We start from the raw sequence: 13,704 nt of genomic DNA, 5'->3' as shown, positions 1-13,704 counted from the left end.
TTGGCTAACACGGAAAATAAACAAAGCAAATCAGGTATTTATACACTTCCATTAGGTAGTTTAAATAGCTTAATTATGAAATGCACAGCTATTACTCGAAGCTATCGTAAAACCCACAAAGTAATACAAAATTTAATTTTTAATCTGGCATTTTTATTTTTTCATTCACAGGCCCCAAAAATGGGCAATTCTCTCACGCAAACTTTTACCAGGTGCGGTCCAGTTCGCCAACGTCACCGGCGCACTTGATCTTGATGTTGGTGCCGTTCTCCTTCAGCCAGGACTTAGTCCAGATCTTCACGGTGCACTGTTTCTTGTCGGTTCCATTGTCAAGTTCCACCTCGTAGGTGTTCAGACTTCCAGCTACAACCTGACCAGTCACAGAGGTCACATTAATTGCCCTAAGACGAGTACATCAATTAGTGTGAATTCTGAATTGGCATTTAGTCGTAACTCACTTGTAGCTGGGTCCATCTCCGGTGGCCAACTGGGCGAGGGTGCCGTCCAGCAGATCGAGAGCCTCTTTCCTGCTGGCTCCCTCCAACTGGCTAACACCTCCGAGCACCTGCCCTTGGGTGGCAGCCAAGCTCAGGAGAACCAGGCCCAAAATACACAGCGACTTCAATCCGTTCATGTTGCTCGTTCGACGTTTCTGAGAGAACTGATGAACAGCCGGCGATGTGGCCCATTTTATACCTGCCATCTCCGTGGGAGATCAACAATGGAAAAATACAATAGGCTGTCTATGCCATCAATAGAAATTTGACTGGCCCCACACAGCAGAACTATCAATAAAGTAACCCCCATTTGGGATTTACAACTTATGAGAGAAATGTAGACTAGGGTAAAAAGAGTGAAACAATAGTTTTAAGATTACGAATATTCTCGGCTGCGGTATCTGCAAGTCTAGCTTTTTTCGTAGCTTTTACTCAAATATTAATAGTCAATATGCAAAGGTTAGTCCCTTAAAAATTAGCATCTATTTCCATGACAAATTAATACATTTATGCCAGAGTATAAGCAAACAAAATCGATTACAAATATTCTATTTTAGGTCATTGGCGGTAATTAATTGATCTGTCAGTTGGCGATAAGCCACTTCTCTGTGGATGATATTCGTTTTAATCTGTACTTTGTGATCTGAAAAGTTGCGGCTTTAATGGAAAAGCTGTGCAAATAAACCGAAGGCAGCCACAAAAGTATCCAACTCATATGAAAACTTTCTTATAATCGTGGCTTCAAATCAAACACAGACATCTGGTTTGCGGCGAAATCAACTCTTATCAGTGTTTTTATGAGTATGTACAGTCAGTCGCTGTGACCTAAGAACCGCGAATTCCTATGTGCAAGTACATAAGCCATATCAATTTAAATTTAAAACAGAATTCCTAATAGTTAGCCCTTTCTATAAAGTATATTGGACGCCGTATCGAACTATGGCAGGGTCGGAGAAAAGTGCCTTTTAATTACAAATGTAAGATTTCCAGGAGAGATTTCGAACAATAGAAAATGTTACATGAGCGCCTCTTATCAGGACAGTCAGTAGTCGACGTCATACGAACTCAGATTCGATCTAAGCATGATAGCGAAATTTAAGGTAATGAAAAACCATTTAATGATGTATTTATTCCAGCATACCAATTCTTCAAAACAAAAGCTGAGGTACAAACTTAAAAGTCTTACGAACTATGCTCTCTACAGTAAGTTTATGTTCAATTTTTAAATAACGCATAAATCAACGATATTTTTCGATGCACGATACCTTGAGGTAATTTACTCCGATTATTTGTTTGTATATAAGGATAAGATGTTTCAAAAATACAAGGCTCCGGGCGAGTGGTTTAGGTAGCTTCCATTTAAATGTGGATGTGCACGTGTTCCAGCAGCTGGGCGCGATCATAAAAGATGGCCGAGCACATTTCGCACTCGAAGCTGCGGGTTTTCCGCTCCGATTTGCCAGCTGCCGCCGCTTTAGCAGCCGCGTCCGCGGCGTCGGCTGCGGAAACAACCTCCGAGATGGAAAAAAATCCGCTGCCCACATCCGTGTTGTTGGCACTGGCAGGTACGTTTACATTGTAGGAATCCACCCCGTAAGAGAGGTACGAGGATGAGCTGCTGCTCACCTTGGTGGCAGTGTTCGCTTTTTTGGCCACCACTCCCGCGATTGCTGACGATTTGCTGGCTACGCCACCTGAAGATCTCTTGCTGCCTGCCCGTGCACCATTGGCAGTGATTTGTCGCAGATGTCTGGAAGTTCTAGCAGACGAAGAGGACGAAGGAGTGCCGCCGCTGAGGGCTGTGACCCTTTGCTGGCTCTCCAACATTTCCCGCAGATCTGGAGAAGTTGGCTCAATTTTAATAAGGTTTTGCTCCTCTTCGGGCAGATATTGAGGCGTGGTGGAGGACTCGCTGGTAAAGCGAAGACGAGAGTTTCTCTCGTGCTTCAGTGGAGAGCGCAGGATCTCCTCCAGATCATTAACAATGCTCGGGTTAAACTTCTCATACGTCTTCTCCCTGAGCAGAGCAGCATCTATCAGTAGGTTATCATCGTACATAAGTTGGACCCGCTGTTGTTGCTCCTGCTCCTGTTTGATGTGTAAGGGACTGGAGCTGATCTGATTTGGCGGATGGGTAGCTGGAGAAATGATTTCATAGTCATCCACCATGTTTGAGGCACTGCTGCGGGATTTGTCGAGGCTCAGATTGTTCGACTCCGTGCGACTAATATAGGTCTTGGAACGCGTTTTCTTTACCGAACTACTAGAGGAGTCTCCGCCAACACCTCTTGGCACCTTGGCTTTCTCTGTGTGAATCATTCGGGGTCGCGAGTTACTGGCAGGAGGTGCTTTGCTGGCTGTCTTAGTGGCTGCCGCCCTCTTCCTGCTCCGACTGCTGGAAGTGGACGTGGAGGAGGAGAGTGAAGGAACAGATGTGGTAGCTGAGCTATTGAAATTTCCGGCTCCGTCCACAGACTTCGCCTGCACTTTTCCCTGCTGCTTCGATCCGCCTCTTGTATTGGGTATGTTCGAAGACACAGCAGAGCTTGCGGGCTGCAGATGAGTGTCGTTGACCACAACCAGCGAATCGATCTGAAAGAGAGCCACTTGACTGTCGTGCAGGAACTTTTCCTCCCAAATGCGATCCGATTGCTGACTGCTCGTGGAGTCATATCTTGGCTTAGCTTTGCCCTTTTCCTGGGAAGGTTTCACCGATTTGCCATTGGTCATGGGTTTGGGATCAGCTTTTGTGGCTGCCGAGCCCCTCTTCCGCTTTTCTTTCTTAGGTGATTCGGCCATGTCAAAGAGGTCGTCCACGTTCTCCACATCAAAGTCGCAAAGATCGATGTCACTGGCATACTCCTCTGCATCGCCTTCTCCTACGGCATCTTCCTCTTCTCCGTTGGCATCCTTGTTCTCCGCCCGCATGTGAGCGATCTCGTGCGGCTGTAGCTTACGACGACGCTTGTACTTGCGCGGTCCCGTCTAAAAAAAGTAATACACTTTAGTTAGAAAAGTATTTAGGATATTTAGATTTTACTTACAACGGGCTGTCGCTGCTTAGCTGTGTTTGAGTCACTATGTTGGATCAGATGCTGGATAAGGTCGTTGGAAGTTAACAGGTCTTCGGAACAGACTGTGCAGTGGTAGGTGTTCCGCGCTACATCCAGCCCAGAATGATGAGAGCGAATGTGTTCCCGTAGCACGACCCGTTGGTTAAAGGCGCGTGGACAGACGGAGCAGGCATACGGCTTTTCTCCGGTGTGGATCCTCTCGTGTTTCCGCAGAGTACCACCATCCGCGAAAGCCTTCCAGCAGTAGCGGCAGCCATATGGCCGCTCACCAGTGTGGATCCGTACGTGGATCTGCTGGGAGCTGCGCGAACCAAAAGTCTTGCCGCATTCGTGGCACGGGAATAGCTTGCCAGGCGAGGTAGTGCTGTGCGAGTGTCGGTGGTTGGAGAGCGTTCGTCCGTCGGGGAATTCCTCCTGGCACACCTCGCATACTACCGACTTGTCGCGATGCGAAGCCATGTGCCGCTTTAGACGCGCCTTGTTGTGGAAGTTCTTGCCGCACTTGGAGCACGAATGGCACTTCTCGCGCGAATGGTCCCAAGCGTGCTTTATCAGAGCCTTGCGATCGCGGCACTCTTTGCCGCACAGGACGCAGGAATTGGCCTTCAGCTCACTGGGATGGCGGGTGTGCAGGTGGCGCTTAATCGCCTGCTCCTCGTAAAAGCTAATTCCGCATAGGACGCACCTGAAGTTTTTTAAAATGAGACTTTAAAATGCGGTTCTGTTCGTAATCATCTCTATCTTTGACCGAACTTACTTGAAAGGCGGGAACCTAGCGTGGATTTCTGCATGGGCGAGCATCTCCAAAGCGCTAGGAAAGGACTTTCCGCAAGTGTTGCAACAGTGACCAGTAGAATCTTTGGCATGCTCCTCATCTCCGCCAGCAGTGACATCGGAATTGCTTCCACCAGCCGCCTGATCCGTTGGCTTATAGTGCAGTTTGGCATGACGTCGTAGTAGATCCTGGCGATGAAAGGAGATCCCGCATTCGTTGCAATAGAATTCGCCATACAACTGCTCGTCGGGCTCCGATTCACTGCCGCTATCCTCTGCCGAGGCAGGATCGTACTCCGAGTTGCTCTCCTCGAACTGATGGGTCTTTTGGTGCTCCTGCAAACTAGTATTATCCCAGAACATCTCCTGACACTGGTTGCATTCGAATGGCGAGTCCACGCGGTGATTCTGGCGGAGAGAAAAAGGAATAATTAGTGGATGATTTTGTCAATAAACTGGTTAAGCTGGTTTTTGGGAAAATTTTGAGTTGATAATTACCTTGGTGTGTGAAACGAGTGCCTTTTCCCGCGCAAACGCCAGTCCGCATTGCTGACACACAAAGGGTTTGCTGTCGTCCAGCACCGGAAAGTTTGGCTGAGGCGGCGGGTCGATGGCAATAGGCTGCGACGTGGTAACCACAGGCTGGGCCGGCTCAGGCTCCATGTATGGCCCCGAATCGCCCGCCGACTTATCGGAAATCACAATGAACTGGCTGCTCTCTTCCTTGGGCTTCAACCGACTGATTCTGCCCCGGGACGGAGCTGCTGGTGGAGCCACCGTGGCTGGGTAACTGGCCACCAGCTGTACCTCGCCCTCCTCCACAATCTGATGTTGTTGATGGATTTCCTGTTGCGGCTGTTCCTGCTCCTGTTGCTGTTGGAAAAGTGGCCACTCCTGCTCGTAGTAGTGATCGTCCAGTTGTCGCTGCGTCTGATCCTCAAACTTAATAGCAGAAGATGAATCGGCTGCGGCGGCTGCTGCCTCGGCATCGGCGGCATCCTGGGCCTCTGCGTGGGCCTTGAAGTGACTGATGAGCTCTGCTCGTCGTGAGAATCGCGCTCCACACAGCTTGCAGAGATGCGGTCGATCATTTTGATGGGCCAGCATATGGTTATTTAGGGTGGCCTTCTTGCGAAAGCGCCGACTGCAAAAGTCGCACGGATAGGGCCTTAGTGCAGTGTACTCATCCTGCTCCATGTCCAGCAGTTCCTGTGAGCTGCTTATCCCAGCTATCTGCTCGGCAGCGATCTCCACACTGCAAAAGAAAATCGATCAGGAAAACTTCTAAAGAGGCGTATGTGAGACATACCGCTCGGCGCCTTGGTGCTCCACCCAGTCGTCTGTGATAACCTCCTCGGTGACCACCTGGGCGTCATCGTCGAAGGATTCCGCATAGGCAACTGTGGTGCCGTCGGCGGTGACCAGAACGGTTCTGCCCGCCTCGTTGGCCGCCATTATCTCACTCAGCTGACCGTCGCGGGCCATGAATATAAGATTCTCGGCCGCCATATGGTCCAGATCCTCGCCCGAGGCCCCTGCTCCGCCATCCGACTCCAGGATGTCCACCTCGGAGGAGTCGCCCGCGGAGACGTGGTGCTGTATCCACTGGATGCCGCCATATCGCTGGTTGTTCATCACTCGCTATCCCTGCAAAATATGCAGTTCTCTCACTTCGTTGCACACATAAACAAATGGGGGCACAAAAATATCCGTAGTGAGCAACAATTGGTGGCACATGTGCTCAAAAGACAGAAGACGGTGGGAGAGGGAGAGCGACTACGGCGTTGCCAGATCTTCGAATTTTCCAGATCTTTATAACTACAAACTAGCTAGATTATAAAATTGAAAGAATGGCAAATTAGAAACAAACTTGGCTAATAGACGGTAAAATGTTTCCATAAATATTGATGGTTGAAAATATCGTTTTGACAGAAACTAAATATGTCAATTTCTTGGTTGAATTGTTAGAAATAAGTACCCTTTTGTATGTTTAAAGATAAATAAATATTACATTTTATCGATAGTATCTAGTATTGACATATCGTTAATTCACATTTTAAGTATTAACACATGAAATAAAATAAATTTAAGTTAGCTTTGTTCTGCCTTGAAAATTGCACACCACTGACTTCCAACCGCCGCCACACTAGTCGTCTCGCTCCCACTCACGGCACTCGCCCAACCTGCCAGCAATGTTCATGTCTAAGCTTTTTACACGCAAAATATTCCAACTTATAAACACCAATTTGGACCATAAATGAGGTTAAGTCGGCGTTTTTATTTATATTCCAGACCGCAAGCTCGGCGTAAACGTAAACAAAGTGCTGGCCAATAAATCTTTATAAAAAAAAGCAACAGACCGCATTCGCCATTGCGGCCACGCGATTACATCACACATCACACGCCCGAAATTCTTGCACAGCCGACACTTAGGAATATTTTATTTTTCATTTTCGCCGACTTTGCTGTTGGCATTTTGAGGTTAAATAGTTCTGCCGACCACTGAGTGCTGTTGGTACGGTGTTTTACCTTAAATCCAGGGTTTATGCCGTTCGCATGCTTCGTTTTTAACGTTTTTAAATGCGGCGAAAAGTTTTCTCGCAAAATGTTCACGAACGACCGGAGAAAGAGGAATTGCCATTGCGTTGCCCGTTCTTGTTCTTCTTCCCACTGCTATTCTCGGCTCGGCGGGGGTTGCCACCTGCCACGCGACGGCGAGGCCACATCGCCGAAATTAGTTCACTGTTAACGGCAAATAGTGCTGTAAAGTAGCGGCTGCAAAAAAATCGTTATTTCATTGGATTTCAAATTTTCTTTTTTTAGTTTTTAATTTTTGGCTGAATATGTGCACTTTCAAATACTTGTAGGAAAACAAAAAACCAACATTTATTTAACTCTAGACTTGCTATAAATTTGATCGTTTCGGAACATGTTTGTAGAATAGTTTTGGATTATTACCAATATTGAAAAATTATAACTACGGATGTAGGATATTGTGGCATACTTTTTGGCGTTCGTTTTGAATGACCAGATAATTGTTTTCAAAATTAAACACCCCTTTTTACACAAAGAAAGTTGTTGTTTGCGCAAAAACATTGATTTATTTTGTATACTTTCTTTAGAGTCTTGACATATTTAACTTCTCAGAACCAACTTTTACTTCTGACCCGTGTAAGGAAGCTACTGAAGAAGTTGCGAATCCTGCCGACTCGGGATCTCCTGGTGGTGGCCACGATCAGTGGGGCTGCAGTGGTGGCTGGAGCCCAAAGTCGCTGCAAGCACTCGATGTGGGTGGGGTAAACCCGACAGTCTATGCAGCCGGCATCCGTGGGGGCAAGGTCACAGGTCACAGCCGAAACTCTATCCAGGAAGTAGTAAGGGGCCAGAAACAGCAAAATAAACCGCAAAGAGACCATGATGGACGACCATAGATATGCGACTAAATCATATTCCTATAAGCTGGTGAAATGTGGTTGGAGTCAAGCCGATTCAAATATCAAGATTTGCTCAGGTGTTTTGCGGAGTGAACTAATATTTAAATTCGCGTAAATGCGTAGAGGTGGGCATTTTATGTATTAACCCCATAGGGTTCAAGTATTTCGTTATAATAGGATTTATTTGTTATTAAAATAAATACACTAAACTGCAAGTTAAGAATGTTGGCGAAGAATCGAACTTATATTTTAATTGTTTAACAACTTACAGTGTATAAATCATAAAACGTTTGTATTATAAAAAGGTTTTGAAAGTATGGCAATTTCAATACAATTTTAATTGCTCCTACTTCACTAATTTGTATATAGTGTTTGGTAATCCTTAAGAATATCTCTCCCCTGAGATGTTAAGATACAATGTTATGACGGTTTCTTCACTTAATAAATATTAATAAAAAAAATACAATTTTAATAAGTTCGAGTTTAATTTCAATAATAATAAAAGTATATAATTAGGTTTATATGAAACTGCTTTATTGCTCTATTCTTACTTGCTCTATTTTCATTCTTTCCCCCAAAGAGAAAGCACTTTCTCTTTCTATGCTGCCTCTCTTACCCCCCAAACTAAAGAGCACACTATTGAGACACACATATGCAAACGAGCGCCAAAGCGCGCCAAACTTTTCCACCCCTCTCGATTTCCCGATTGCTCTGCTTTTATGCTTTTATTTGTATTGCTCTGCGATCCAAAGCGATCCAAAGCGATCCGCTCGGCTTCTCTTTGGTCCGCTGGGCAGAAAAAGCGACAAGCCGACAAACCGAAATCCGAAAAGCAAAAACAGAAGCAGAAACAGAAACTGAAGCGCAGGCAAGGCAGCCAACGAGCAGCGGCTACTTAATTTTCGTTTTGGCTTTGGCGTGGATCGCATCGGATCGGATCGGATCGGTTGGCCATAGTCTCCCCGAATATACAAGCCCATTGTACATTGTACATACACATAAGTGTGTATTTATACGCCGGATTTCGAATTCGGATTTCGGACTCGGACTGTGCGAGTGCAGCGGAAAAACTGAACGAAAGAAAAAAAAAAGAAAAAAAAGTGGAGAAAAGTGCTCGTGACTGGAATTCCGCATTTGTTTACCATTGTGTGTTTGTGTTTCCATTGCTATTTGTGTGTCCGTTGCTCTGGAAAAGGGAAAACAATCGAGATTGGATCAACAAGATTGCTGCGCGCCACCTAGCGGTCAGATTGGGTGAGTTTGAATGGGATTTTTTGTATTTTATGTTTTGTTCTGACTTAAATGGGATGGCAAAAATCGCAAAACTCCAGTGAAACTGAAAACAAGAGAAAAGTAACCGCCGTTCTTTCGACAGGCGGCGACGACATAAAATGTCAAACTGTCGATCAACATCAAGGCGAAATATGCAAGATGCGTGTCTCAACTGCAAACGAGGGCTTCATAATGCAACATGCTAAATGCTAAAGGCTGTTGCAATGGTCGCCATTTATGCAATCTGCGAGATTCCCCACATTACCGCCCACCCCCCTTTTAATCTCGCTGCTGATCTGCGGGCTACGCGTTTTGCATGCCTGCTCTTCTCCGGAATGCGTTTAATTCGAATTTGAATTTCAGCGCTTGTGTGAATTGCACTGAAAGAAATAAGGGGCTGGCATCAAGATATTTCCACTTTGCATACCAGTTTTCATATCTGCAGGGGCAATAATTCTTGTGGTAACCAAAATTCTAGTTCCTTTTCAGCTAAGCATTTTTTCAAGAAAATCTCATTCTCATTTTAAATTCATATAAATACATATTTCAAAGCTGAAATGAAGACATTTGTAAAAGGCACGAAAATACCAAATAATTGATCAGCATAACTCGCATTTTCTCTCAGTGCGTGCTTATTCCTCGCGAGGCTGCTGGTGTTTCGCTTGTTTTTACAACGCAAAACACTTGTCCGTCGGAATCCCAGTCGTTGGGAAGAAATCAAAGCTCGCAACTTTAATTAATATTCCACACACTGCCCCACACACACACACATGTGCAGCGAAACAAATGTTGTTGTTTTTGTGCCGACCAGTAATTGTTGATGCATAGACTTTTTTATTGCATTTCACTGGTTTTATTTCTCGGTCATTTTGTGTTTCGGTACCGATCGCATAAGTTATTATATCGCAGTTGGCTTGGCACACGACACGTTCGGGATTAAAGTTGCCTCCTCGTGGAGAGCAATCCGTTAAGGTAATCCGTCAAATCGGAACACTGTAAAGAACGTGCATAAATCTGGGCTATTTTCGGCAGGAATTTATGCAAAACCAATTGAGATTTTACGATTTATGTGACTCGAAAGTAAAGACGACGTGTGTTACTTTAAGGTGTTTTTTTGCTAAATATTTTTGTTCAATGTTTTAACAGAAATGTTTCATAATTATAAATTAACTGCATTCGGTAGTATTATAATTCGCATTTTTCCGTGAAAGCAATATTTTCAAGAGTTGCTTTATAAATCAGTTTAAAAACCATGGAAATATCAAAAGATTAGCTCGACAAGAGCTGTCCTAATAATGTCAATAAGCCAATCCATTTTCCCCTATTAATTCCACATTATATGCCATTCATTTATAGTTTTCCCCCAACGAGCACCTGACTTTCCCTGTGCCAAATTCCTTGGCCGCTTATCAGTGGCCCGTTTATAAATGCCATCTGTTTGAATTCCTCGCCAGCGAATGCCATTAATTCGACTACTCGACGGCACCTGAACGGCACATGAAAAACCAGGCCCAGATGTTTCAAATGGGGTTATGCGTAGCTAAAAATCGAAAAGGGGGCGAGATAATTGTGGTTATTCTAATGCAAATTCAACAGGTTGCAAGAGATGAGCGGACGACAGAGTTCTGACAAATGAAAACAATTGAACTAGATTTTAATGGTTGGCCATATTCGTTGTTGCGGTTGGGCCTAGGAAAGTATATTCATTTAACGATCTCATCGCGGTCTTTATGCGCTTGTCAACAACTTTGTATTTATGTGCTGTAAGTGGCCAAAAAGCGTAGCTCGTAAAACGTGCGTGCCAGCGCCACAGAGTCGGTGGTTTCGACGGTTTCGATGGTTTCGATGGTTTCGGTGGTGCTCCTGGTTTCAGTTGGTGGTTTGTGTGGTGTGTTGTGGTGCGGTGCGGTGCACCCACATATCGCATATTTTTTGGCACAAATTCGAACGCTCGACTGATCGCGATAAGCGGAAAACCGAATAAAATGAAAACACCAACGACACAAATGCTAAAAACCGATGAGGGGCGGCAAAAGCGCATTTAACATTGCGAACATGAGAAATGTCAGGGGGAATTCATCAAAATGTCAGAGACGGCACACAAAATTCCTGGGAATTTTGCAGAAATACAGCGCGTTCTAGAATTTTAAGGAATGGAAAGTGAGCACTGCAGTATTTCAGGTAATAAGTTTTACCCAAAATAATCAGAAAGCCCTGTAATAAAAGGAATATAATCAGATTTACCAATCGTATTTATTATTATTTATTTTCGTAATGTATCTAGGTACATATTTGTTTAAGAGCTGTCTTATTTAATAACTTGTAATTCCAGAGGTATCCATTTTAGGTATACATACGTGACCGCAGCTGATTAATTTTAATTTGAGCGAGATGACTTGTCTAAACTGAAACATGTTTTCTGGTCAGAAATGCAATGTTTGTGTGGGAGGAATCGAAATGTTTTTCGCGCTACAACGTTGCGTATGCGTGATTTTCCAACCTTCCCGCCCTCTTTCGTCTATTTTTTCTCCTTCGTTTTCCCCGTCAGCTGTTTGCTGTGCTACATTTTTCCACAGCTGCTCCGTCTGTCTTTCAATTTGCTCCAGTTTTATTCAATTTAAGCACACACGTATGCACTAGGAATAACTCACTTGAAGAATGTACTCTGTTTGTGAAGAAAAGCTATTGAGATCAATCTCTTATTTATTTCGTGTCTCTCTTTAGCCGCTCTTTGCTAGTTTCACTGCTCTTTGGGAGCTTTCTCCTTCTCTTTGTTAATTGAAATTCCTTGGTTTTCGTTGTCCAGCAAATTATTTTAATTGTTTACAAACGATCTTATTGTTGTTGCGCAAATAAATTGTCTTCTCTTCGCTCTGACGTATAACTCTTGGCTGCGGCATATTTATTATAAATTTTATTGGCATCGGCTGGCCGCTCAACGGCCAACGATTTCAATTTTGAATAACTTAATTTTTTTGTGTCGCCTGTTTTATTGGCCGTTTGACAAATTCAAAACGCGAAAAGCAAAAAGCGCGCTGCGAACACTTCAATTGATTTATTCGATTGTATTCCGTATCGCGTGGCGCTCGATTGCAAAACTCTTGACCGACTCGTCGCAAACGATCTTGTAAATTGCCGCTCGTCAGCCGTCAATCTTCTGAATCGCCGATGGGCGGACTTGCCGCGTTTTTCTCCGTGTGTAAATGCAGTTTTCGATGCGAATCATACGTGATGGATTGAACGTATATAGGTGATAAGCTATCAGAAAGTGATATAAGGAGACTCGGTTTCCGGCGAACCAACCATCCAAAACCAAAGGTATTAATATCATTTTATCACAGTTAAATGGCAAAAAGTAGATATGAAAATATACCCAAATAATACCAATATCTGTAATGTTTTAATCTACAAGAAATCTATTTATATTATTACCTATATTAATGAATCGAATTGCTTCGCAACTTTAGCTTTTATTATATCAAAATTAAAATTGTAATGCTTTCAGTAGGCTCTGTACTTTTTCTGTGCTGATTCAATGCTAGTATATTTACATACATATATTAAGATACAAATTCCAGCTAGCCGAGTGAAATGAATTAACCACTGGAGCTAGGAACAATAGCGATTTCACGAGAATCCGCAGACAGGTGCCAATGGCGTTGGAAGAAGGGACTGAATTCAGTGGGGATTCCTGGCAGTTCAATCCCCCGGGAGAAGTGTCTCCGTGGATGGCCGTGCTCCACTTGATCTTGGGCTCTTTAGGTTTTATATTTTTTTTTATTTTTTTTTTGGTTTTTGGAACGGCTGCTGATGGATGTCGCCACGGGCACATTAATCCCGCTTCATGCGCTTCATGCGGACTGATGGCGATGTGGCTGCTGTAGTTGTTGGATGTAGTTGCTGGTTGTTGCTGCTGCGCTGGCTACGTCGCATTTACCTAAATTGGAATATCCGGTAAAACGTAATGAAAATCGTAGCAATCAAGCCGAAAACACACACACACACACACACACACACACACACACATGTAGCACACAAGGGGGGAACTCGAAAGGGGGCAACACTCTCACATTGATATGCAAATGAATGTCACCATCTTAAATGAAATAATCGTCTTAAACGAAGGCAGCACAGCAGCTGCCCCAGTCAGGGACCCAATCCCAATTCCAAACCCAATCCCAATCCCATTCCCATTCCCCCGATTTCGATTCCGATCCGAACTATATGCTTTAATTGCTTTCCTCGTTTCCCGGCGAAATAGAGAGAGAAACGTTGCCTTTTACGAGCTTTTTAATGACTTATTTACCTAATAATTCCATCTTTAATGGCTTGTAAAAAGCATATTATATACTCTCCACAATTTTCAATGTCATTCTTGCACAAATTATATTCCGTTCTTTTCACTATATTTAGATATTTCTGAATAAACAATTCGTGGAGAGAAGCGAAAACTTTAGGAACTATTTTTCGGTTCGATGAAACATTTCGAGGAATTCCAATTGGGTTACATTGTTGTAAACAATATAGTTCTGGATACATGTTCATGTAGTAGACACACTTCTCGGCTGAAATAGTCTTGATTTGTGGTCTTGATTCTGATAAAATTGTATCATATTTTGGGATATATTAACTGAGCAGTATGGCAAAAGTTAA

The 13,704-nt window shown here is 44.0% G+C and overlaps 4 protein-coding genes across 8 annotated transcripts in view; 1 reads left to right on the top strand and 3 right to left on the bottom strand.

Annotated features, from left to right (window-relative positions):
* Positions 1–131: 131 nt before the first annotated feature.
* On the bottom strand, positions 132–674 carry LOC122622319 (cystatin-like protein). The gene is made up of 2 exons (XM_043800699.1): positions 459–674; positions 132–401 (listed from the first exon to the last, which is right to left on the bottom strand). The coding sequence occupies exons 1-2, from the start codon at positions 632–634 to the stop codon at positions 206–208; spliced, it is 372 nt and encodes a 123-aa protein (XP_043656634.1). The 5' UTR covers positions 635–674; the 3' UTR covers positions 132–205.
* Positions 675–1,591: 917 nt separating this feature from the next.
* Positions 1,592–7,009, bottom strand: LOC122622316 (zinc finger protein 236). 2 transcript variants are annotated; one of them, XM_043800691.1, is made up of 6 exons: positions 6,875–7,009; positions 5,655–5,992; positions 4,844–5,600; positions 4,329–4,753; positions 3,542–4,256; positions 1,592–3,482 (listed from the first exon to the last, which is right to left on the bottom strand). In XM_043800691.1, the coding sequence occupies exons 2-6, from the start codon at positions 5,978–5,980 to the stop codon at positions 1,857–1,859; spliced, it is 3,849 nt and encodes a 1,282-aa protein (XP_043656626.1). In that variant the 5' UTR covers positions 5,981–5,992; positions 6,875–7,009; the 3' UTR covers positions 1,592–1,856. The 2 variants fall into 2 exon arrangements, with proteins under 2 accessions (XP_043656626.1, XP_043656627.1); XM_043800692.1 differs by having other exon boundaries at positions 5,655–6,174; positions 6,875–7,001.
* A 479-nt stretch (positions 7,010–7,488) lies between these two features.
* On the bottom strand, positions 7,489–7,765 carry LOC122622320. Its single transcript, XM_043800701.1, has one exon. It carries the CDS (start codon positions 7,759–7,761, stop codon positions 7,489–7,491), a length of 273 nt encoding a protein of 90 aa, XP_043656636.1. The 5' UTR covers positions 7,762–7,765.
* Positions 7,766–8,702: 937 nt separating this feature from the next.
* Positions 8,703–13,704, top strand: part of LOC122622317 (phosphoinositide 3-kinase adapter protein 1) — a 31,941-nt gene continuing 26,939 nt past the window's right edge. For 2 of the 4 annotated variants that reach the window (XM_043800696.1, XM_043800693.1), the window contains exon 1: positions 8,703–9,033. The gene's annotated coding sequence lies outside the window, so the exon portion shown is untranslated. Of the gene's footprint in view, positions 9,034–10,008; positions 10,024–12,628; positions 13,006–13,704 lie in introns of those variants that run through there. The other 2 variants (XM_043800695.1, XM_043800694.1) reach the window with 2 other exon arrangements.

This window comes from Drosophila teissieri, chromosome 3R, assembly GCF_016746235.2.
Source record: "Drosophila teissieri strain GT53w chromosome 3R, Prin_Dtei_1.1, whole genome shotgun sequence".
Lineage (NCBI taxonomy): Eukaryota > Metazoa > Arthropoda > Insecta > Diptera > Drosophilidae > Drosophila > Drosophila teissieri.
Note: the sequence above shows the minus strand (reverse complement) of the source record. Positions and strands in the feature narration are given on the sequence as shown.

Bases quoted from the DNA above. Each gene is read 5' to 3' on its own strand.
- LOC122622320 (XM_043800701.1), bottom strand. From the start codon at position 7,761: ATGGTCTCTTTGCGGTTTATTTTGCTGTTTCTGGCCCCTTACTACTTC.
- LOC122622316 (XM_043800691.1), bottom strand. From the start codon at position 5,980: ATGAACAACCAGCGATATGGCGGCATCCAGTGGATACAGCACCACGTC. The intron at 5,601-5,654 runs GTATGTCTCACA...TTTCTTTTGCAG, and splicing joins GAGCACCAAGGCGCCGAGCG to TGTGGAGATCGCTGCCGAGC. The intron at 4,257-4,328 runs GTAAGTTCGGTC...AAAAAACTTCAG, and splicing joins GCTAGGTTCCCGCCTTTCAA to GTGCGTCCTATGCGGAATTA.
- LOC122622319 (XM_043800699.1), bottom strand. From the start codon at position 634: ATGAACGGATTGAAGTCGCTGTGTATTTTGGGCCTGGTTCTCCTGAGC. The intron at 402-458 runs GTGAGTTACGAC...TACTCGTCTTAG, and splicing joins GGAGATGGACCCAGCTACAA to GGCAATTAATGTGACCTCTG.